General features: G+C 37.0%; 1 protein-coding gene and 1 non-coding gene across 6 annotated transcripts; one reads left to right on the forward strand and one right to left on the reverse strand.

Annotated features, from left to right (window-relative positions):
• Window positions 1-6,028: 6,028 nt before the first annotated feature.
• LOC105842846 (bombyxin B-3-like) lies at window positions 6,029-22,520 on the forward strand. 5 transcript variants are annotated; one of them, XM_062670099.1, is made up of 4 exons: window positions 6,029-6,128; window positions 6,371-6,530; window positions 20,950-21,120; window positions 22,301-22,520. In XM_062670099.1, exons 2-4 carry the CDS (start codon window positions 6,380-6,382, stop codon window positions 22,453-22,455), a joined length of 477 nt encoding a protein of 158 aa, XP_062526083.1. In that variant the 5' UTR covers window positions 6,029-6,128; window positions 6,371-6,379; the 3' UTR covers window positions 22,456-22,520. The 5 variants fall into 5 exon arrangements, with proteins under 5 accessions (XP_062526083.1, XP_037868874.1, XP_037868872.1 ...); XM_038012944.2 differs by having other exon boundaries at window positions 6,051-6,204; XM_038012946.2 differs by lacking the exons at window positions 20,950-21,120; window positions 22,301-22,520 and adding an exon at window positions 15,998-16,503 and having other exon boundaries at window positions 6,031-6,204.
• Mir3275 (microRNA mir-3275) lies at window positions 11,558-11,702 on the reverse strand. Its single transcript, NR_107560.1, has one exon. It is a non-coding gene; the product is annotated as a microRNA mir-3275 (primary transcript).
• Window positions 22,521-24,424: the final 1,904 nt, after the last annotated feature.

Here is a 24,424-nt window from a genome sequence, read left to right on the forward strand (position 1 = left end):
GGTGTTAATTAAAACTATCAATCATTCAAGTCTACGCACTCACAGAAGCAGCAAAAGAAGAAGATATTTCTTATTTTTATGAGACAGTCAAAAGGGCTAGGAAGTCAGGGCATAAAGACTATATCATAATGGGCGACTTCAATGCTAAGATAGGTAAACCAAGACACGAGGAATTCTTGGTTACAGAACCATTTGGTCTTGGTACAAGAAATGAAATAGGTCAAAAATTGATAGATTTCGCTCTAGAAACTAAGACTGCAATAATGAACACATACTATTATAAGAAACCAAACCGCAGATGGACATGGCGTTCACCAGGTGACAAATATAAAAATGAGATCGATTACATTCTATCTAACATATCACAGAAGTTTCATAATGTGGAAGTTCTAAATATCAACTACCCATCAGACCACCGGCCAGTGAGAGCAACTATATCTCTTGAAAAAATAAAAATATCCAGGACTAGATACAAGACCAAGCAGTGTGCGAATCTAAAATACGAAAGCGAAATACTCCGATTCAGATAAAATCTCCAATTCCACCTGTTACGTGCCGATGACCAGAACTTAAAAGATGCTGATAATGTACAGACCCAATACAACAAAATAATCAATGTCATCTCGAGAAGCCTAGAAGAAACGCACAAGGAACACAATTCGAACAAGCACAAAAAAATATCGCTACGCACAGAAAAACTCATGACTAGAAGAAAAGAATTACAGAAGACTAAAAACAAAACCAGAAGTATAAGAAACGAAATATCAGCTTTATACAAACTCATTAGCAAGTATATCAGGCAAGATTACGCAAAATACAGACAGGATACCATAACTAGGCACTTACAAGTTTCAGGCAGCACAAAAAAGTCTTATAAAGAGCTAACACAAAATAAAACTTGGATCGAAGGACTTAAAACATCAGGAAAACAATCTATAATAATAAACCGCAATGATATCATTAATATGGTCACTGAATTTTATAAATCACTATACAGTAAAAATACACCCTCATATGTAGACATAACACCAAGCAATAATATATCAAACAACGAAAAGGTACAACCAATCTAGAATCTGAACTTATCGCAGCAATAAAAAACCTGAAAACCGACAAAAGCCCAGGCCCAGATGGCATTCCAAACGACGCTTTAAAGACAGCTGACAGAATATTAGCACCACCTGTGGCAAAATTATTTAACCAGATATTAGAAAGAGCTGAGATCCCCATCCAATGGACACAATCAAATATCATTTTAATCTATAAAAAAGGAGATCCAAAGGACATAACAAATTACAGGGCTATTAGTTTACTGTCTTGTTTCTATAAACTCTTTTCGTCAATTATAAACAACAGAATCAGTGATTCGCTAGAGAAAAATCAACCAATTGAACAAGCAGGATTCAGAAAAGGTTTTTCTACAGTGGACCACATTCACACCTTGGAACTTTTGATAGAAAAATACCAAGAAAAACAGAGAACACTATACATTGCATACATAGACAACTAAAAGGCATTTGACACTGTGTCACATGATAGTGTATCGAAGTCGCTAAAAAACCAAGGGAATGATAAATATATACAGATAAATTAAAAACATTTATAAAACTAATACAAGTAGAATAAAACTAGAATCTATAGGCTCAAGATTTCCTATCAAAAGAGGTGTAAGACAGGGAGACCCCATGTACCCAAAAATTTTCATTGCCATACTTGAAACAATATTTAGACAGCTAGATTGGAAAAACCTCGGCTTAAATATTGAAGGTAAATAAATATCTGACTCATCTCCACTTTGCAGACTTAGTAGTGCTGGCAGAATCAGGTTCAGAACTTCAATACATGGTCGAGTCTCTCCACAGAGCCAGCATTAAAGTAGGCTTAGAAATGAATACAACAAAAACTATGGTAATGACAAATAGTGCTAGAAAGAAAATAACAGTCGGAAACGAACTATTGAAATACACAGACTATATTTACTTAGGAAAACAGATCAGCTTTGAAAGAAAAAGCAATGAGATGGAGATTGGAAGAAAAATCCAATTCACCTGGAACAAGTACTGGAATTTACGTGAAGTATTTCAAAGCACGTTGCCAATATACTTAAAAATCAAGGTTCTGAATTCCTGCATTCTACCATGTTTGACCTATGGCTGCCAAACTTGGAAGTTTACATCAAAGGCCAATAATCTAATAGTAAGCTGCCAACGAGGAATGGAGCGAAGTCTGCTGAATATAAGACAGATTCATAAAATCAGACACACAAAAATTAGAGAAAAAATCTATAGATGCTCTCGAATATGCCAGAAACTTGAAGTGGAAATGGGCTGGTCATGTAGCCAGACTTAAGGACCAGAGATGGACTGCAAGAATAAGTGCATGGAAAGGGCCACAAGGGAAAGAAAAAAGGGTCGCCCGATATCAAAATGGGAGGACGATATAAAAGCTATTGCTGGCCCTCGATGGATACAGGTAACTCAAAATAGAATCAAATGGAAGGACTTGGAGGAGGCCTTCACCATGTTGAATGGGTTTCTGCCAAACATAAGTGAAGAGAAATAAAATTTATTAAATACCTATTTACTTTGTATTTTAGCAGGAAATAAAAGGCTTTTTACTTTTATTTATAATTATTTATTTGTGGGTATGTAAAGATTTGCATTCTAAGGAGTCAGTGGTGGTCCACACGAGACGGAACCGTAGTGCGGTTAGTAAAGTCGTGTATGGGTAATGAGATCAGACTATGTTTATTAATAATAATAAAAAACCATAGAATAGTTATCTATAAGAATTGACAAAATGAATACATACATATTTAGCGACAGCTACTTTTTTATTTGTTATAAAATACATCCTATACTGACGTTAGAGTTTTATTTATTTATTTTTCCTACCTAAGCTGATAGTCTTGAGAACCTATTTCAGCGTAGCCTTAGCTAGTAGGTGAGCTCACGGGGCTCAAATCGGAGTGATGCTAACACTGACCCTAGTAAGAGCAGTGCTTCGCAGAATTATCATTGGATCGGAAACGTGACCCACTGAGAAGATTCGACGAGAAACTCAGTGGGTTAATTCGCTCGTCGAGCCCTTCGTCGCAAGCGACGGGTTCAACGAGGACGGTGACTGGGCGTTACAGTAATTAACATAGTTTTGTAAAAAATGTTCCTAATTTGGTTCCGAAAAACGGAGCTATTCACGAAAACGATTTCAATACCCGCTGCCCAATGAACGCTATAAATAAACCTTTCCGTTAAATAAGAATTTATGAGTTTGGACACAACATTACATAATTGAAAAAAACCTTCAAAATGAAAAAAAGATTATTCTGGATAAGTCTTGTAGCCGTGAGGACGCATAAGTGGCTCTCTTCGACACATTTCACATTTCGCTGAAATAGCCTCTCAAGGCTAACTAACAATGCTTCGCCCTAACGTGTAGGTGAGTTCACGGGGCTCAAACCGGAGTGTTGCTAACACTGCGCGCGTGACAGTTACGGGAAGAACGTCCGTATAATTGACAGTTATGGCACTGACTAGGTGTGCCTTTCTTGTGTGGGGCTTCGACGGCGATTCCGGAAAGCCTACAGACCGTTCGTATGCTGAATATTTGCTTACCCTCAGGGGTAGGCTGGAGGGCGACGAGAACCATGTTGTATGGCTCCCTTCCGCGGCCTCTGTGCATGCGGTGTACGGAGTTAACTGGTAGACCTTGTTCGAGAAGGTCGGCCTTGACGAGCTCCGCATCCAAATCTTTAGGGATGCCACGTATGACGGCACGGAGTTCGCGCTCCTCCTGAAGCGTATACGTATGGAAACTTATACGCTCCTTACGGAGGTAAGAAGAGAGAGCCCTATGGTCGTCGGGTGTTTGAACCTTAATTTGAATGCCGTTCGCGAGATTACGGGCATTCGTGAAATTGATATTTTTGGCCTTAAGGGCCAGGCAAACTCGATCCCAAGTTGCCTTCTCTTGAAGCATAACCGGGGGAGGGGTCTGGGTTTTATTTCGTGCCACCGGACGCGGCGTCGGAGTGGCACGGGCTCGGGGCGCAACGGGAGTCTGAGGGCGGGGGCGAGACGCGTTCGCGGCTTTGCTAATTTTAGCGGCCGCGGGAGCTCGAGACTCCGCGGCACGCTTCTTACCCTTTTGTACCAGGGTGAATCCATCCGTCGATAAGGCGGGGTCGAGGTCGACCTCCATGTCCTAGTCAGAGTCGGAGCACGAGGAGGCGGACGCAGGCGATCTACGAGCAAGTGTAGGTGTTTTAGAGGGCGCGACGGAGGCCGCGGATGATCGCTCAGCTGAAACGGTGGCCATGGTGGACGACGCAGCAGCTTTACTCGCCAGTATAGGCGACACGGGAGCGGCAGGCACGACGGAAGCTGCGGTGCTCGATGCAGAAGCTTTGCACGCAGGTACAGGCGACGCAGGAGCAGAGAGCACGGCGGAGTCCTCGAGAGGGCTCGCAGTGTGATTAGCCTTGAAGGTCAGAAACTCTGAGGCGAGCTGTGGGTAGCGAAGTCGGAGGAACTCCGCAAATACAGCGTCCATGATCGCTGAGTGCCCAGGTGGGGCGGCCCCGGGTCTTAAAAACACTCGCCTTGCGGCGAGGCCCCAACTTCTCGGACCTGAGCGGTTCTATTGAACGCAGGTGGCGATGCGGCGCTATTACTACAGGACAAAGAAGAACACAACAAAACAGAAATAACAAAAAGAAACAAAACAAATAAACACTTCCAGGACAACACTTTGTCGGCAGATGTACTACGAACACAGGCCGCGCGAACAATGGCCGGGCTAACAAAAGCCGGGCGAACAAGGGCCGGGCGATCGAGTGGTCGATGAGCACGTCCGCACGTGACGAATGCTTCTATCGAGATGAGTGTTCAATTCTCTGGAAAATACCACTAGACACGAAGAACTATTAGCCGATATGTATAATCAGCGCATTCAACAATTAACTTTATGTATTCAGTAAATTAAACATGTACATTTAAATGTAAATCAATTACATAATTACGGTAAAGTGAAGCCTTTTTAACCAAGCATTTATAATTTGTATTTTTCATTTAGAAAAACAATACAAAACGTAACATATTTAAAATAGAATTTAAACTATTACCTGCATATTGTTCGTAGTGGGGCGTATTTTAAATGCATCCTACTCATTTCTATTGGGTGGGTGAAACTGTGATACAATATTATATAAACATCGACCTCATCTCTCAAGACGGGTGATTCTGATGTCAGTAATAGATAATAGGCAGTAATAGATATCAAAGCAAGTACGGAGTAAGTTATCGCAGACTGGGTCCTCTATAACTAAGATTTCCTTGCACCCTTCGATCAACAATTGATGATCGAAGCTTGCACCGGTCAGTTTCAGATTTCAGCTAACTATAAGTTCTTGTTTGTTATCAAGACTGGTATTGATCTTTATAAACCAATCACTCGGCAACCAACCCTGCCTATTTCTGCCGTGAAGCGGTAATGCGTTTCGGTTTGAAGCATAGGGCAGACGTTGTAACTATACTGAGACCTTAGAAGTTATATCTTAAGGTGGGTGGCGCATTTACGTTGTAGATGTTTATGGGCTCCAGTAACCACTTTACACCAGGTGGGCTGTGAGCTCGTCCACCCATCTAAGCAATAAAAAAAAAACCAACCACAATTGGTTTTTTTAATGACTTTGTTGACAGATGAGCATACGCCTCACCTGATGGTTACTGTCATTCATGGACGTTAGCAATGCCAGGGGCACAGCCAAATCGCTGCCTACCATTATAAAGGGTTTGGCGGTTTCAAAAATAACAATCATAATATCTTATTCAAAATGTTTTCTTAAAAAATTAAATTAATGTGTTAGCTTTTATGTTCCACTAAACAAACTTTGTAAGCGAATGCAGATTATTGAGTTTTGAATTTGAATTAAAATAAAACGAATACACTTCCAAGTGTGGCCCGCGCTTTAAGCACCCACTAATAAATCACGTGACATTTTGTTTTGAGGAGCCGTTATCGCATTGCCGTGACAATGTTTTATAAACGCATTTATCGAGTAATTCCGTACGCTGGACCATTGGGGGATATATTTAGACGTGCTCTCTGATGACAGCTTCATTCATCAGGTAACTTTGATAGGGAGCATTTGTCGAGCCGTCCGCCGATACATCGATACTCTCGAAGATGAGACTTCGATGTTATGTGGGTTCATTTGATTTATTTTATAAAATAAATAAAAATAAAACTAAACTGAAAAGTTGCTCTAAGATACATTAAAAAAAATTATTTAAACTGTTAATTCGTAATCTGTTAATTTGTTTCGATATTTAAAAGAAATAAACATTAGTTTTTTTTTTCTTTCTTTCAGATATACATAATGTTGATACTCATGAGGAGTAGCACCATTGTGTTCGGCGACAATGCGGAAAGGGTGTACAGCCTCGACGACAAAGTGAAATGCTGCAGCAGATGGCTCTCCATTATCATCTTCAACTTCTGTAATAACGCTTACAAGATTGTCAAAAGAGGTACATCGCTAATGATAGGTTATCAATTCATTTACTTTATTAATTGTGTGGTTTGATTGCACGTGTTGATTGTTGTCATTTTTGTTCTGTTTTGGTCGATATGAGGGTGCATTTGAGACTTTGAACTGTGGACTCCGATGCCGTCTGTCAGTCAACACGTGCACATGAGCGCGAATAAAATTATTTCGCGTACATCGTCTTTGTCCAATACAACCTTCATAGTTCAAAAGCTTGAATGAAAACCGATTTTGGTCTCAATTCAATAGATCAGTCAGTATTGTCACTACGGTTGCCGGCGTTGAATTTGTGCTAAATCATAAGTAAAGTAATTATTGTAAAGTACATTTATCTACTGTATAAACTAATTAACTAACTTTGTGTAAGGGTAAAATTTCTGATTAATATATTTAATATGTTTATTGTATTTATCATTGGTATTGCATTTATGTAAACGTGACATTTATGCATAAATTGTTTACTTTAATTTTTTTTTTATCACGTTATGTACGCCGCGATATATTTTTTTACTTAGAAACTCTTATCCGCCGGATTGTTTCCAGAAGATATCGCTCTTAGCGATAAGGCCATTGTGGTTTTGTATTTAGTGTTTTGCAGTTGTGGTAATTTTCTATTCGTGTATCTATACTAATATTATAAAGAGGAAAGATTTGTTTGTTTGTTTGTTTCGAATAGGCTCCGAAACTACTGGACCGATTTGAAAAATTCTTTTTCCATTAGAAGCCGACATTGTCCCTGATGAACATAGGCTACTTTTTTTTTATTTTTTTTTTATTTTTTTGGTTTCATGTGTATTTTAATGTTTCCGAAGCGAAGCGAGGGCGGGTCGCTAGTAATAGATATATACATATTCAATTGGGTCTCGGCTTAAGTTTAACTTTCACCAATGCCGTGAAGAGTGGGAGTATATTGATGACAGAGCGGTATTCTGAAATAAAAATACACTAGAAGTAAACTTAACAAGTACTTACTTACTTACTTTTTACGAGAGCTACACCGTTCTCATATATGTTAAGTTTTAAGCCACGTTCTTTTATTCTCGTCTGCCACCACTGGATACTGCACGGAATCGTTTTTCTTTTTTAGAAAACTATAATATTTAGTTATTTATAAAAAGTTGTGTTGTTGACCAAATTAGACACGTCTATTAATCCGGGCCAATTTAATGTGATTTCCTTTCTAATCACGGTTTTTCTATACTTTTTATTGAGTTCACTCAATTAAAATATTTTTTATAGTATATTTTAAAATTTAAATAATGATATGGTGTATTATCAAGTTAGGATAGATTCATGAGTAATTTTACTTATTGTAAAAGATGATTATTATGTATTAAATATACCTATAACAAAACATATTGTGTACGGTTCGGCTTGAGACTATGAGTACATCAACTATTTTAATAAATTCCCGAGTCACATCTCCTATTTTAATCCTGAAATTCGCTTAGCTGCAAATTTTCAAATATTTCATTCACTACCAAAATATTATGCGTTAACATTTTTATTTGTTTAGTTTTGGGCCTTAAAAAGTCGATCGAGATTTTAGCGTACTGTTATATCTTCCCTTTGTATGACTATATTGAACTGTAGACACATTAAGTCATGCACTCAGCATTTCATGCGAGAAGCTCGTATAACTTTAATAATAAAACGACAGTTCAATCTCAGCCCTCATTTGACGTACTCGTTGCTTTCGTCACATTCTATTTTTTTTAACAATTACTAAATCTTATACTAAATCAGTGTAATATAGTGTTCAACATAACATTCAAATAGTTTTTTTTAAAACGTGAACTCCCGAACCCCGCATAACATTGGTGGCAGCGTAAAAGGGATCAAAAAACCCGGTCCTCGGTTCGTCTTCGTACCTGAAGTCATCACCGTGATTCTGGAAACTCGTGGTAGGACCTCTTGGGAGTCCGCACGGGTAGGTACCACCACCCCGCCTATTTCCGCCGTGAAGCAGTAATGCGTTTCGGTTCGAAGGGTGGGGTAGCCGTTGTAACTATACTGAGATCTTAGAACTTATATCTCGAGGTGGGTGGCGCATTTACGTTGTAGATGTCTATGGGCTCCAGTAACCACTTAACACCAGGTGGGCTGTGAGCTCGTCCATCCATTTAATCAATAAAAAAAAAAGAAAAAAAATGTGAGCTTTGAAAGAAGAAAAAGAAGAAAATAACCACTGTATCCTGGAAAGAATAGAGGAGAAAATTGTCAAGACACAGCGAATTCCACCGTCTCCTGTGAAAAAAAAAACACTTCAAATTCCACTGTCTCCTGTAAAAAACAAGACATCAGATTCCACCGTCTCCTTTGAAAAACAACTTATCAAATTCCACTGTCTCCTGTGAAAAACGACTCTTCAAATTCCACCGTCTCCTGTGAAAAACGACTCTTCAAATTCCACTGTTTTCTATGAGAAAACTACACATCAAATTCCACTGCTTCCTGTGAGAAGAAAAGTAAGGCGCAAATTTTATCATATATTCAAACTCATCGCATGAAGGAAGTCCTACTCAAGAATCAAATCATCATCATCCCGTCTCCCAGTTCTTCGTGCTCCAACTTCGAGATGCTCCTCGTACTGTAAGTCCTAAGATAAGGAACTTGATAATTCACCGACTTAATTGTATAATCACTAATTCGTTTTATAAATTTATTAATAATTAATTACCCTGCGATTTAAAATAAAATATCATATTAAAAATATTCAAACCACGCGTCTAACATTCAATGCAATCTGAAATTTCTTAGAAGCGATAAGGACCGCCCGCGCGCGTGCAACTTTTAGATAATTTTAATAGCCGTAAGTTTTAACCTTGTAATAATCTCACCACTATAAGTTATACATCGTGCTTTTTCAATTTCAAATTTTATGTAAAATATTATTATAATTTTTTTTCTTTTTTTTTTCTTCCTGTTTGTTTGTTTTAATCATTTTAAGTCACATAAATATAAATAAATATTTGAATAACATATACATAAATCATATATTGAATGACGAAGCAGAGAGAGGTTAAAGAAGAAGAATCTGTTACAATGTCGGAAATTGCTCTAAACGTCCTTATCGTATTCATCGGTACTTTCGATGGTTCACGAGATAAGCTAACATCGTTCTTAAATAATTGTCGCAACGCCATAAATTTAGCATCCGCTTCTCAAGCAGAGGTTCTCTTAAAATATATACTCAGCCTAGAGGGCAAAGCGGAAAAGGCATGTGCCGTCAAAGAATTTACTAAATGGTCACAGTTAAATCTCTGTAAAAATGTTATACTTACCTGTGTGAATCGACTGATGTATATACAATACCCGGAAATCCGTCCTGTGACATTGAAATTATTACAAAATCTGCAACAACTTTACCTGAAAGTTGTCAATATAAAATAATACATGGTGACATAGATATATGGCATAAGCTACATAATGAGAAATTTATATTTGTCCAATTTAAATCTTCCAAACTCTCGATTGAATGCGATAACAATGATGTAACCGAAATTGTTATATCTGGTACAGGTGTACTTAGTATTCCAACTAAATGTATTGGTTATCATAAGAACTTTAAGCTAGTGAGGAAAATCTCACCTAAGATTGATGTGCCTAGTATTGTATCTACTTTTAATATTCTTAATGATAGTTGCTGTAATTTAAACCAAATTAGAAAATAGATCTTGCCAATGTCTAAAATACAGAATGTTAATTTAGATAGTCTATAAACTATAAATATTGCCTCGGATAAAATAATTAAGGAATAAGATCTTGTACGATATCCAGGTGACTGGAATAGTCTTTTTAGTTTTCCTATTTTAAGTGTGCTAGCTTTTATTCTATGTTTTAGTATTTTGATTTTTTATGTTTGTAAAAAGAATGAGTATCTCCAAAGATTATGCAGAACTAATAAATTAACTATTAATAAAGAACAAAATTCTGAAACAGAAATGGAAATAGAACAACCTCGTTTGCGTATGGGTTAAACCATATTGAAAACTTATTTTTCGATAAGTTTCCTGTTAAAGGGGGGGTTGTTGTATCTTCCCCTTTGTATGACTATATTGAACTGTAGACACATTAAGTCATGCACTCAGCATTTCATGCGAGAAGCTCGTATAACTTTAATAATAAAACGACAGTTCAATCTCAGCCCTCATTTGACGAACTCGTTGCTTTCGTCACATTCTATTTTTTTTAACAATTACTAAATCTTATACCAAATCAGTGTAATATAGTGTTCAACATAACATTCAAATAGTTTTTTTTAAAACGTGTACTCCCGAACCCCGCTTAACATTGGTGGCAGCGTGAAAGGGATCCAAAAATCCGGTCCTCGGTTCGTCTTCGTACCTGAAGTCATCACCGTGATTCTGGAGAATTTGGCTGTTTTTCACTGGTGGTAGGACCTCTTGGGTGTCCGCACGGGTAGGTACCACCACCCCGCCTATTTCCGCCGTGAAGCAGTAATGCGTTTCGGTTCGAAGGGTGGGGTAGCCGTTGTAACTATACTGAGATCTTAGAACTTATATCTCGAGGTGGGTGGCGCATTTACGTTGTAGATGTCTATGGGCTCCAGTAACCACTTAACACCAGGTGGGCTGTGAGCTCGTCCATCCATCTAAGCAATAAAAAAAGAAAAGAAAAATAATAATAATGTGAGCTTTGAAAGAAGAAAAAGAAGAAAATAACCACTGTATCCTGGAAAGAATAGAGGAGAAAATTGTCAAGACACTGCGAATTCCACCGTCTCCTGTGAAAAAAAAAAACACTATTCAAATTCCACTGTCTCCTGTAAAAAACAAGACATCAGATTCCACCGTCTCCTTTGAAAAACAACTTATCAAATTCCACTGTCTCCTGTGAAAAACGACTCTTCAAATTCCACCGTCTCCTGTGAAAAACGACTCTTCAAATTCCACTGTTTTCTATGAGAAAACTACACATCAAATTCCACTGCTTCCTGTGAGAAGAAAAGTAAGGCGCAAATTTTATCATATATTCAAACTCATCGCATGAAGGAAGTCCTACTCAAGAATCAAATCATCATCATCCCGTCTCCCAGTTCTTCGTGCTCCAACTTCGAGATGCTCCTCGTACTGTAAGTCCTAAGATAAGGAACTTGATAATTCACCGACTTAATTGTATAATCACTAATTCGTTTTATAAATTTATTAATAATTAATTACCCTGCGATTTAAAATAAAATATCATATTAAAAATATTCAAACCACGCGTCTAACATTCAATGCAATCTGAAATTTCTTAGAAGCGATAAGGACCGCCCGCGCGCGTGCAACTTTTAGATAATTTTAATAGCCGTAAGTTTTAACCTTGTAATAATCTCACCACTATAAGTTATACATCGTGCTTTTTCAATTTCAAATTTTATGTAAAATATTATTATAATTTTTTTTCTTTTTTTTTTCTTCCTGTTTGTTTGTTTTAATCATTTTAAGTCACATAAATATAAATAAATATTTGAATAACATATACATAAATCATATATTGAATGACGAAGCAGAGAGAGGTTAAAGAAGAAGAATCTGTTACAATGTCGGAAATTGCTCTAAACGTCCTTATCGTATTCATCGGTACTTTCGATGGTTCACGAGATAAGCTAACATCGTTCTTAAATAATTGTCGCAACGCCATAAATTTAGCATCCGCTTCTCAAGCAGAGGTTCTCTTAAAATATATACTCAGCCTAGAGGGCAAAGCGGAAAAGGCATGTGCCGTCAAAGAATTTACTAAATGGTCACAGTTAAATCTCTGTAAAAATGTTATACTTACCTGTGTGAATCGACTGATGTTTATACAATACCCGGAAATCCGTCCTGTGACATTGAAATTATTACAAAATCTGCAACAACTTTACCTGAAAGTTGTCAATATAAAATAATACATGGTGACATAGATATATGGCATAAGCTACATAATGAGAAATTTATATTTGTCCAATCTAAATCTTCCAAACTCTCGATTGAATGCGATAACAATGATGTAACCGAAATTGTTATATCTGGTACAGGTGTATTTAGTATTCCAACTAAATGTATTGGTTATCATAAGAACTTTAAGCTAGTGAGGAAAATCTCACCTAAGATTGATGTGCCTAGTATTGTATCTACTTTTAATATTCTTAATGATAGTTGCTGTAATTTAAGCCAAATTAGAAAATATATCTTGCCAATGTCTAAAATACAGAATGTTAATTTAGATAGTCTATAAACTATAAATATTGCCTCGGATAAAATAATTAAGGAATAAGATCTTGTACGATATCCAGGTGACTGGAATAGTCTTTTTAGTTTTCCTATTTTAAGTGTGCTAGCTTTTATTCTATGTTTTAGTATTTTGATTTTTTATGTTTGTAAAAAGAATGAGTATCTCCAAAGATTATGCAGAACTAATAAATTAACTATTAATAAAGAACAAAATTCTGAAACAGAAATGGAAATAGAACAACCTCGTTTGCGTATGGGTTAAACCATATTGAAAACTTATTTTTCGATAAGTTTCCTCTTAAAGGGGGGGTTGTTGTATCTTCCCCTTTGCATGACTATATTGAACTGTAGACACATTAAGTCATGCACTCAGCATTTCATGCGAGAAGCTCGTATAACTTTAATAATAAAACGACAGTTCAATCTCAGCCCTCATTTGACGTACTCGTTGCTTTCGTCACATTCTATTTTTTTTAACAATTACTAAATCTTATACCAAATCAGTGTAATATAGTGTTCAACATAACATTCAAATAGTTTTTTTTAAAACGTGAACTCCCGAACCTCGCATAACATTGGTGGCAGCGTGAAAGGGATCAAAAAACCCGGTCCTCGGTTCGTCTTCGTACCTGAAGTCATCACCGTGATTCTGGAAACTGGTGGTAGGACCTCTTGGGAGTCCGCACGGGTAGGTACCACCACCCCGCCTATTTCCGCCGTGAAGCAGTAATGCGTTTCGGTTCGAAGGGTGGGGTAGCCGTTGTAACTATACTGAGATCTTAGAACTTATATCTCGAGGTGGGTGGCGCATCTACGTTGTAGATGTCTATGGGCTCCAGTAACCACTTAACACCCGGTGGGCTGTGAGCTGGTCCATCCATCTAAGCAATAAAAAAAAAGAAAATAATAATAATGTGAGCTTTGAAAGAAGAAAAAGAAGAAAATAACCACTGTATCCTGGAAAGAATAGAGGAGAAAATTGTCAAGACACTGCGAATTCCACCGTCTCCTGTGAAAAAAAAAACACTCTTCAAATTCCACTGTCTCCTGTAAAAAACAAGACATCAGATTCCACCGTCTCCTTTGAAAAACAACTTATCAAATTCCACCGTCTACTGTGAAAAACGACTCTTCAAATTCCACTGTTTTCTATGAGAAAACTACACATCAAATTCCACTGCTTCCTGTGAGAAGAAAAGTAAGGCGCAAATTTTATCATATATTCAAACTCATCGCGTGAAGGAAGTCCTACTCAAGAATCAAATCATCATCATCCCGTCTCCCAGTTCTTCGTGCTCCAACTTCGAGATGCTCCTCGTACTGTAAGTCCTAAGATAAGGAACTTGATAATTCACCGACTTAATTGTATAATCACTAATTCGTTTTATAAATTTATTAATAATTAATTACCCTGCGATTTAAAATAAAATATCATATTAAAAATATTCAAACCACGCGTCTAACATTCAATGCAATCTGAAATTTCTTAGAAGCGATAAGGACCGCCCGCGCGCTTGCAACTTTTAGATAATTTTAATAGCCGTAAGTTTTAACCTTGTAATAATCTCACCACTATAAGTTATACATCGTGCTTTTTCAATTTCAAATTTTATGTAAAATATTATTATAATTTTTTTTCTTTTTTTTTTCTTCCTGTTTGTTTGTTTTAATCATTTTAAGTCACATAAATATAAATAAATATTTGAATAACATATACATAAATCATATATTGAATGACGAAACAGAGAGAGGTTAAAGAAGAAGAATCTGTTACAATGTCGGAAATTGCTCTAAACGTCCTTATCGTATTCATCGGTACTTTCGATGGTTCACGAGATAAGCTAACATCGTTCTTAAATAATTGTCGCAACGCCATAAATTTAGCATCCGCTTCTCAAGCAGAGGTTCTCTTAAAATATATACTCAGCCTAGAGGGCAAAGCGGAAAAGGCATGTGCCGTCAAAGAATTTACTAAATGGTCACAGTTAAATCTCTGTAAAAATGTTATACTGACCTGTGTGAATCGACTGATGTTTATACAATACCCGGAAATCCGTCCTGTGAAATTGAAATTATTACAAAATCTGCAACAACTTTACCTGAAAGTTGTCAATATAAAATAATACATGGTGACATAGATATATGGCATAAGCTACATAATGAGAAATTTATATTTGTCCAATTTAAATCTTCCAAACTCTCGATTGAATGCGATAACAATGATGTAACCGAAATTGTTATATCTGGTACAGGTGTATTTAGTATTCCAACTAAATGTATTGGTTATCATAAGAACTTTAAGCTAGTGAGGAAAATCTCACCTAAGATTGATGTGCCTAGTATTGTATCTACTTTTAATATTCTTAATGATAGTTGCTGTAATTTAAGCCAAATTAGAAAATATATCTTGCCAATGTCTAAAATACAGAATGTTAATTTAGATAGTCTATAAACTATAAATATTGCCTCGGATAAAATAATTAAGGAATAAGATCTTGTACGATATCCAGGTGACTGGAATAGTCTTTTTAGTTTTCCTATTTTAAGTGTGCTAGCTTTTATTCTATGTTTTAGTATTTTGATTTTTTATGTTTGTAAAAAGAATGAGTATCTCCAAAGATTATGCAGAACTAATAAATTAACTATTAATAAAGAACAAAATTCTGAAACAGAAATGGAAATAGAACAACCTCGTTTGCGTATGGGTTAAACCATATTGAAAACTTATTTTTCGATAAGTTTCCTCTTAAAGGGGGGGTTGTTGTATCTTCCCCTTTGCATGACTATATTGAACTGTAGACACATTAAGTCATGCACTCAGCATTTCATGCGAGAAGCTCGTATAACTTTAATAATAAAACGACAGTTCAATCTCAGCCCTCATTTGACGTACTCGTTGCTTTCGTCACATTCTATTTTTTTTAACAATTACTAAATCTTATACCAAATCAGTGTAATATAGTGTTCAACATAACATTCAAATAGTTTTTTTTAAAAACGTGAACTCCCGAACCCCGCATAACAGTACGTACCATAAATATTTATGAGGCTAATATTATAATATATTCTGACGAATAAAGATGTATATTAAATGTGAACAATGATGTTCAAATAAATCAATAAAACTTAGATAATCTAGTAGGTTAACTTACAAAATTGAATTACGATTTGATTAAAATAGTAAAAATTAAAAGAAAAATCTGTTTTTATGTTGTTATTGTTTTTACAGAAAAAATGGCGCCTAAAGATCTACAACAAGACACGACCAAGCAACGGCATCTCGTTGAAGGAAAATGGCGGCGTGTTCGTAGACAGGTCGCGAATGAATGTTGCTTACGATCTTGCACTGTCGCTGAGCTCATCAGGTACTGTCCGAAGGACGCTCCGCTCGTGCAGAAACATCCTGAACTCTTCGTATCTCGAGACGTAAAAGTGAATTCAAGTTCAACTATGACAAATCTAAATTAAACATCGTCTATCAATTGCTCTCGGATTTTCGCAAATCATAAATATTTTGGGAAACTAATGAATACAGACATTTTAAAATCTCGTGTAATTTCTATTTCAATTGTAAATGCTTTTTTGGTGGGCCATAAACAACAATGTAATTTGAAAATAAAAATCATAAAGATTTTCATCAATCTAACTGAATGTTATTTAACCGTGTAAGTACAATGTACTGAATAGCAAGGTATTACTACTAAATTAAGCTGTAAATACAATATTTAATCCCAATAACATTGTTTCATTAAATTCTATTATCGAATTTCGAACAATAATTAATAATGACTAGTGGTCGCTCAGTTGTGGAAATTTGATTTTAATCAGTGATACAACAAGATTTATTTTAGATTGATTTTATTTATCAAAATTTATGAGTCTCGTACAAAAAAAAACTTCTTCATCTTGCCCTTCTCCCACATAATTAAGGTTCGGCGCAGCATGTTCTCTAACCAAACCAGAATAGGGGTTTGGCATGTGCTTTACTATTAGGTCGTCTTTCTGACGTCAACCCTACTTAAGTTCTATCTTCAAATATTCATTACTATGTGCTTAGGGAAGGATTTTTTTTGATTGCATGATTGGCATTTTAAACGGATGCCCGCGAGAACTTTTCCCCACGAGTTTGACTTACTGAGCGGCGGGTTGTAGCCATCAAATAAGACAGGCCTCCCCCGCAGCCTGAAGATCGCCTGCCCCACTGCGGTTTGATAACTTGATGGCGCTACGCTGGAGGCCCTACAAATAAATACGACCCCACAAACCTGGGTGGCTTAACCCAGTGACCCGTTTGTAGTGGCAAACGGCGACGATATCACAAAAACAGGCCCTCACCTGAAATGGTTACCCCGGTACATGTGCACGGGAGTCCACGTGGAAGACTATACGGTCGTGACCTTATAGAGCCACACTATGACCCATCTAAGCACTGTGGTGCTGCGTCGTTCGTTACGCATGAACGCGGTCAAGGTGATACAAGGTTATCACACTACCTTCGACAACGAGATAAAAAGAACTAGATACACCAAGATCCTGAACATCAAATAGCTTTGAAAGATAGCCATCATCCTGCTTATTTTGAGGCGAAGCAGCCATGTAATATTGTTAGAATAGTGAGAAAGCTGTTATACTATTTCGACCTCAAGATAGGAACCAACATACCGCCGTGATATCTATGGGCTCGTTCACCCATCTATCCAAAAAAAGATTCTGTCTGTGACAGGCCTGCAGTCGATTTTGTTATTAAGCACCTATAGTAACAGAACTTGGAGATTAGTTGTTAAAACTGATCGTATTGTATCTAGCAGTATTGAAATTGTCAATCGGAGCAAGCTTAGGCAGTTTATCCTAGTGTGACTTTAAAAATGCGAATGTTTTCGTAAATAAGTAAAAAAAGAAAATTTATTGTGTAATATCGTGTGGTTAGGTTAAAAAAGCGGTTACTTTATTACTCCGCAGTGAATGGAAGTGGGGTCTCAAAGGGTCATTTATTTCGTTTTTTTTTGGACTACAGAACAGGACTATGGTATGTAATTAACATTTATTTTTTGAATTGTTGTGAATGTGGAAATCGTTTTTGCAACTTCGATTGCATTGTCCGTAGTTTCTATACAGGCTGTACTGAAGAAGTTCTTTAAAAAGAAGACAAGTTAAGATTTCGAGGTCTTACAATTTAAGAGGTTTTAAAATTTATTATTATATTGAGATAAACAGTACAGTACAAGTTATAAAAACTAACGAACTCACAGCCCACCTGGTGTTAAGTTGTTACCGTAGCCCATAGACATCTACAACGTAAATGCCACCACCCACCTTGACATATGAGTTCTAAGGTCTCAGTATATGTAGTTATAAACGCTGCCCCGCCCTTCGAACCGAAACACATTACTGCTTCACGGCTGAAAAAAGCAGGGTGGTGGTACTTACCGGCGTGGACTCACAAGAGGTCCCACCACCAGTAATTACCCAAATTGTAATTTTGCGGGTTTGATTTTTATTACACGATGTTATTCCTTCACCGTGGAAGTCAATCGTGAACATTTGTTAAGTACGTATTTCATTAGAAAGATTGGTACCCGCTTCCGGGATTCGAACACGGGTGCATCGCTAGATATTAATTCACAATATATGGAACTACTAAAAGCATGGTACTTATTTTACTGATTTAAGAGTCCACACTGTTGGGTACCAGCATCTGGTTGTGCTATGTAGCAGTTATGCTTTCTGGTTTGAAAGGTGGGACAGTCATTTTGCAATGTGTCGCATTTAAGGGCACTGATACCACTGAATACTTGATAGATCGTGAGTTCGTTGTCTCGTCTAAGTAACAAATAAAAAAGGCTGGGAAATTATATTACATTTTATAAGCGTTAGTACCGTTGCTGAAATATTGGAAATTGAGTAAATTTAGCAATGTGATAAGGGGTCAATAGAATATGGTATTTCAGTTAACACGTTGACTTGCCATGTCTTTTTTAATTTTTTTATTGCTTAGATGGGTGGATGAGCTCACAGCCTACCTGGTGTTAAGTGGTTACTGGAGCCCATAGACATCCTACGACGTAAATGGGCCACCTTGCGATATAAGTTCTAAGGTCTCAAGTAAAGTTACAACGGCTGCTCCGCCCTTCAAACCGAAACGCATTACTACTTCACGGCAGAAATAGGCAGGGTGGTGGTACCTACCCACGTGGACTCACAAGAAATTACGGGTACATTACGGGCTCTACGTGGCGCACTGAAATAATTATGTCGATTTCTGTTACTAACGCCCGGATTGCGTAGCTTTGCCTTCTTTTGTTTGTTAATGTATGTATTAGACTTTTAGGTCTCTTAGAAATAGATTCATTCTCATTATCTTCGGATTCGTCTTTCCCAGAGTCTACTAAATATTGTACTGGTTAAGAAGATCGAAGAGAGAAGTCGAAAATAAATACTTTAATGCACCACGTATGGCATCGGTAACCCACATGGCAGTCAACGTGTTAATTTAAAATAGGCACATTTCCGAAATCATCCCATCCTTAAGCGGAATTAATGGACTGTTAAATACTGCCTCATGTCACTTGGATTTCCGAATATATTAAGTATGAATAAATTACTGACTAAAACAATTATTCCCAAAAATTACTGAAAACACATGCTTTTGTGAGCAATTTAGAATAAGCGCCTGATATGACAGCTAACAACTTAGTGTATAGAAGTTAGCGATGCTTTATAGCATTATGAACTAAAAATTAATCAGCTTTTCGCACAGAATACAATCATACAAGCTTTTTTAAATTTTATGTTTAATTTCAAAACATAGTTTGAACGGGATCGAGTCGCGCTTAACCCATATTTATGTTTTTCGAATAAAAAAACGATCAATATTAGTTTGTCCAGAACTTTGTCAACCACTGATGCAATCGTCCTTTCTGTGCCTACACGTTCGCAATAACACTATGCCAAAAGAAGTCTTAGTTATGACACTTTAAAGTTCAATATCGCCTAAATAGCTTTCTGTCGATGGTGATCTGAATGGCTTGTGATTACTGATTAAAATACTTATTGAACGACAAAGTGATTTCTCCTGCCGGTTTAAAAATAAGTTGTAAAAGGAATCGACGATAGAAACCCAGCGGGCTTGTTTTTTGATAGTGACTGCTGTACCTCGGTATTGATATCAGATTTCAAGTTGTCAGTCAATGCTTATGACACTTATGATACAGGAGGAAAACCTAGCTCCATGCTTTTGATTGCGCTAAAAAAAAAACATTTAAGTTAAAATTTTACTCAGTAATCATTACCGAGGTTTTCCGCTCGCTTATGTAATATCAACGCCGCTTTGATTTTCTCCAAAATAGTATATAAGCATGGGATACTCACCTGAAATTATCACACATTTTCAATCTTCCCATTGTTCCACATCGGAGATCATAATACAAGGTAAAATTATATAATTTCTTTGAAGTTTATGAATGTTTTAAATGTAATTTGACTGACTCGGTGTTGAAGTAGTTACGCCTCCTACTAACTCTACAGCTACTACAGTCAGCTAATGTGCCGAGGATCGTGGTCCGGTCACCGTCCTCGTCGAACCCATCCCTGACGACGAAGGGCTCAGCGATTAAACTAACCCACAGAGACAGCCCACTGACTCTCGCCGGATATCCTCAGTGGGTCGCGTTTCCGATTCGGTTGTAGATTCTGCGAAGCACTGCTCTTCCTAGGGTTAGTGTTAGCAACAACGTCAGGTTTGAGCCCCGTGAGCTCACCTACTAGTTAAGGTTACGCTGAAGTGGTCTCTCAAGCCCATCGGCTTAGGTAGGAAAAACAAAAAAGAGGGTCGTGGGTTCGATTCCCAAACCAAGCAAACATTCGTGTGATTAACAAGTTTGTTTTCTCTTTGTCTGTGTGCTTGTTATCTGTATGTGTTTATATTTAAACGTATATAAGTATATATGTCAGTCTCTGGTACCTATAGCACAGATAATCCTAATTTGGGGTCGGATGATCGTGCGTGATTTGATTCTAGTTATTTATTTATTTAATTATTACGTTACATTCCTATCAACTACATTCATTGAAGTCATTTTTTTCGGGTTATTTAAAGTAACGTGGGTAGGTAGTTAAATTAAAAAAGTAATAGTCCTATATATTGTTCAACGATCACTCGAATCTCCTTTTGTGCCGTTTCAGAGATTTTTAACATGAAATTCACGGTGATGATAGTGCTGATGGCGTTAGCTTACGTCTCAGCGCACAAGGAAGCAGTCACTCTGTGTGGACGGAACCTTGCAAACGCAAGGGTTGCAGTGTGTTATGGAGCAGAATACGTTGATAAACGGACATCGGGAAACACATTATTCGGTAGGCAAAAGCTAGTAACAACAACGTGTACTCTTGATATTTTATTAATATTCAAAAGAATATTCGAAGAACGTAGATTGATAGGTTCGTAGATTGCCCTCATAATTATTTTACGTACAGTGATGAAAGCTTTAAGCGATCCAGAAATAAAAATATGTTAATTGTTTGATTTGTGTATTATATAAGTCGAAATACCAGAGAAAATGAGGTCGTCGTGGCCTAACGGATAAGACGTCCGGTGCATTCGTGTTGAGCGATGCACCGGTGTTCGAATCTCAGGCGGGTACCAATTTTTGTAATGAAATACGTACACAACAAATGTTCACGATTCACTTTCACGCTGAAAGAATAACGTCGTGTAATAAAAATGAAACCCGCAACATTATAATTTGCGTAATTACTGGTGGTAGGACCTCTTGTGAGTCCGCACGGGTAGGTACCACCGCCCTGTCTATTTCTGTCGTGAAGCAGTCATGCGTTTCGGTTTGAAGAGTGGGGCAGCCGATGTGACTATACTTGAGACCTTAGAGCTTATATCTCAGGGTGGGTGGCGCATTTACGTTGTGGATGTCTATGGGCTCCAGTAACACCAGGTGGGCTGTGAGTTCCTCCACCCATCTAAGCAATAAAAAATAAAATAAAATAAAACTACTATGACTAACTAAGAGACATTGGACGAAGAGCGTCTTGTGAGCTCAGTTGTGTTAGGTACCACTGTCCTGCCTATTATTACAAGACTGGGACAGCTGAAGTAGACCTCATGTCTCAAGGTCGGTCACAATATTTACGTGATTTCTATTCCTCCGGTAACGATTTAATTTCAGGTGGTCGGTGAGCTAGTTCACTTAACTATGTAATAAAAAAAATATTATAGTTTCGTAAGAACTTTACACAAAACGTATTTTATTTGTATTTTTATTCGTTTTATATTCATTTAGAATAGCCAGCATAAGTTATATTTAATTATACTGAATCATGTTATAAGTTAATCGAAAACGCTGAATTAAATTTAAGCATGTTTCTAATAAACTAGAAAAACTGTCACAGCTGCTGTTAATATAGTACTTGGCTGTTTAATTAACTTTGAAATTATATTTTTTTAATGAAGTTTAATTTCGACTTACTGCAGAATTATGAAACTGATTTTGAAATTTTATAATTAAACACACTATTTCAACAGATGATTTCGAAGATGTAGACCTGCACGGCGATTGGCCGTGGACTGGCCGTCGAGGCGCCCTCTCCGCTGACTGGACCCGCTACAAGCGCCAAGGAATCGTCAACGAATGCTGTTTCAAACCATGCACCACCGACGTACTCTTGAAATATTGTTAAATATTAACCAAATTATTGTTGAAAAAAAAAAGAAACTTAAAATATATTTCACGATGATTACCTAATCTGAGTATTTATTCTTTTTGCACTAAGCCAATGTGCTTTATTCTGGATATTGGATAGTATGCCTAAACAACGCGATGTCGTGCTGTAGTCTCAGAACGGGGATGGCAATTTTAAATTGAAACCTTAAGTGTAGCCGCCACAGCCTTTAAATCGGTCCTTTAAAAGAAATGCGCAAGATTTTTTTTCTGCACTTAAGTGCACTTTTTCTTTAAGCGTAATGTTATTTCGTAATACTGACTTTCAAATTTAAGAAATAGAAGTAAATTAGAAAACTAATCACTTAAATTGAGACTCTTTAATCTCGTGTATGAGATGTCAATACGTCATAATAGATACATAGTACGTAATAATTGTAGCGGTTTTGTTCGTCTTCATCGTAGAAGTCATAGTGCTAAGTACGAATTTCCATAGAAAAACGAGGGGGCATCTAACTGCGAGATTACAATATCGACATAGTCGCGCCCTTCGATGTGAGCACACTAGGCGTTTTATGATTTAGTCACGACGACTCAAATAATTATTATTCTGTCTATTTCCGTCACAAAGCAGTCTGAGTTCGTAAAAATAGGATAATCGTTATTATAATGCTATAAAAAATTCCGAGCTCATGTCTTTGCACTGTGGGTTCCGGTGACTATTTAACATTAGACGGATTAAGAGTTCCTCTGCTTAACTACGAATGCGTATCTCATTATCAGCTTGTTCATTGTTCTCAATTTAAAACTGCCTATCTCGAACATAGGCTATCGCCCAGAAATTTAAACCTTATGTCTCAAGATGGGAGGTCGCATTCACGTTGTGATGTCTCTGAGCTTGCATAGCTATTACCGAGAGAGCTCGATCACCAAAGAATGTATTAGTCAGTGAAGTCAAGGAAAGGATTTAAACCCTTACTAGTGCTGTGATATGCCATTTTTTTATTGCTTAGATGGGTGGACGAGCTCACGGCCCACCTCGTGTTAAGTGGTTACTGGAACCCATACCTACGACGTAAATGCGCCACCCACCTTGAGATATCAGTTCCAAGATCTCAGTATAGTTACAGTTACAGCCATATCTCATGAAAAGGCATTTGAAGGAATCTGAACTGCATCGAAAAAAACATACAAGTATTATCACGTGCTTTATTCACCATTCATAAAATTATGTTACACAAACAATTGTATTACTAAACTATGCGAGTTACAAACAATATTACGTTTTGGGGCCGATGACAACATAGACCAGTGGTCCAGCCCGTGTTCTGGTCACGTACTCGGAGACAAATCTGCGAATGATCAAATTATATATACATACATCCATATACAATATCTAACAGCTAACAACTACAACTAACAAAAGCCAAACGCATTTTGGATCAAGATTAATGTAATTTTAATTCAACCAATGCCATAACCGAATTTAATTAATGTGTGATTGCACATTTCACAACGCCCTCCAAACCGCCAGAGACAAGAATAGATGGAGAAAGATAGTGCTTGCGAAGGATGGTAGGATACAAAAAGGTGGTCACGACCCTCAGCAATGAGGAATACGATGTAAGGAGGAGGAATTTAACCAAATACATCAATCGTCACGCCTCACACTTCTAAGTGGATTGTTCTAAGTGAGCGTTAAGGTAAGTAATTTCGTATGATCACAATAATTGTAATCCGATTAATGAAGTAAATGGAACTATTGAGTATCTCTAAAGTTGGTCAAGATTCAAGAGTGAGAGCAGTTAACTAAAAAGGGTTGAAATAATAATTCATCCCCAAAGGTATTATTGCTTCAGGTCTCCTTAGTGCTTATTTATTTTGTTTTCATAGAACTAGAGTTATCGATGATTGCCTTTTGTCCTTAAAAACGTTCAGCCTTGGATAAATTTTAGAGCAAATATTTTTTTAAATCATTCCATTACCGA

Source organism: Bombyx mori, chromosome 9 (genome assembly GCF_030269925.1).
Source record: "Bombyx mori chromosome 9, ASM3026992v2".
NCBI classification, from domain to species: Eukaryota; Metazoa; Arthropoda; class Insecta; order Lepidoptera; family Bombycidae; genus Bombyx; species Bombyx mori.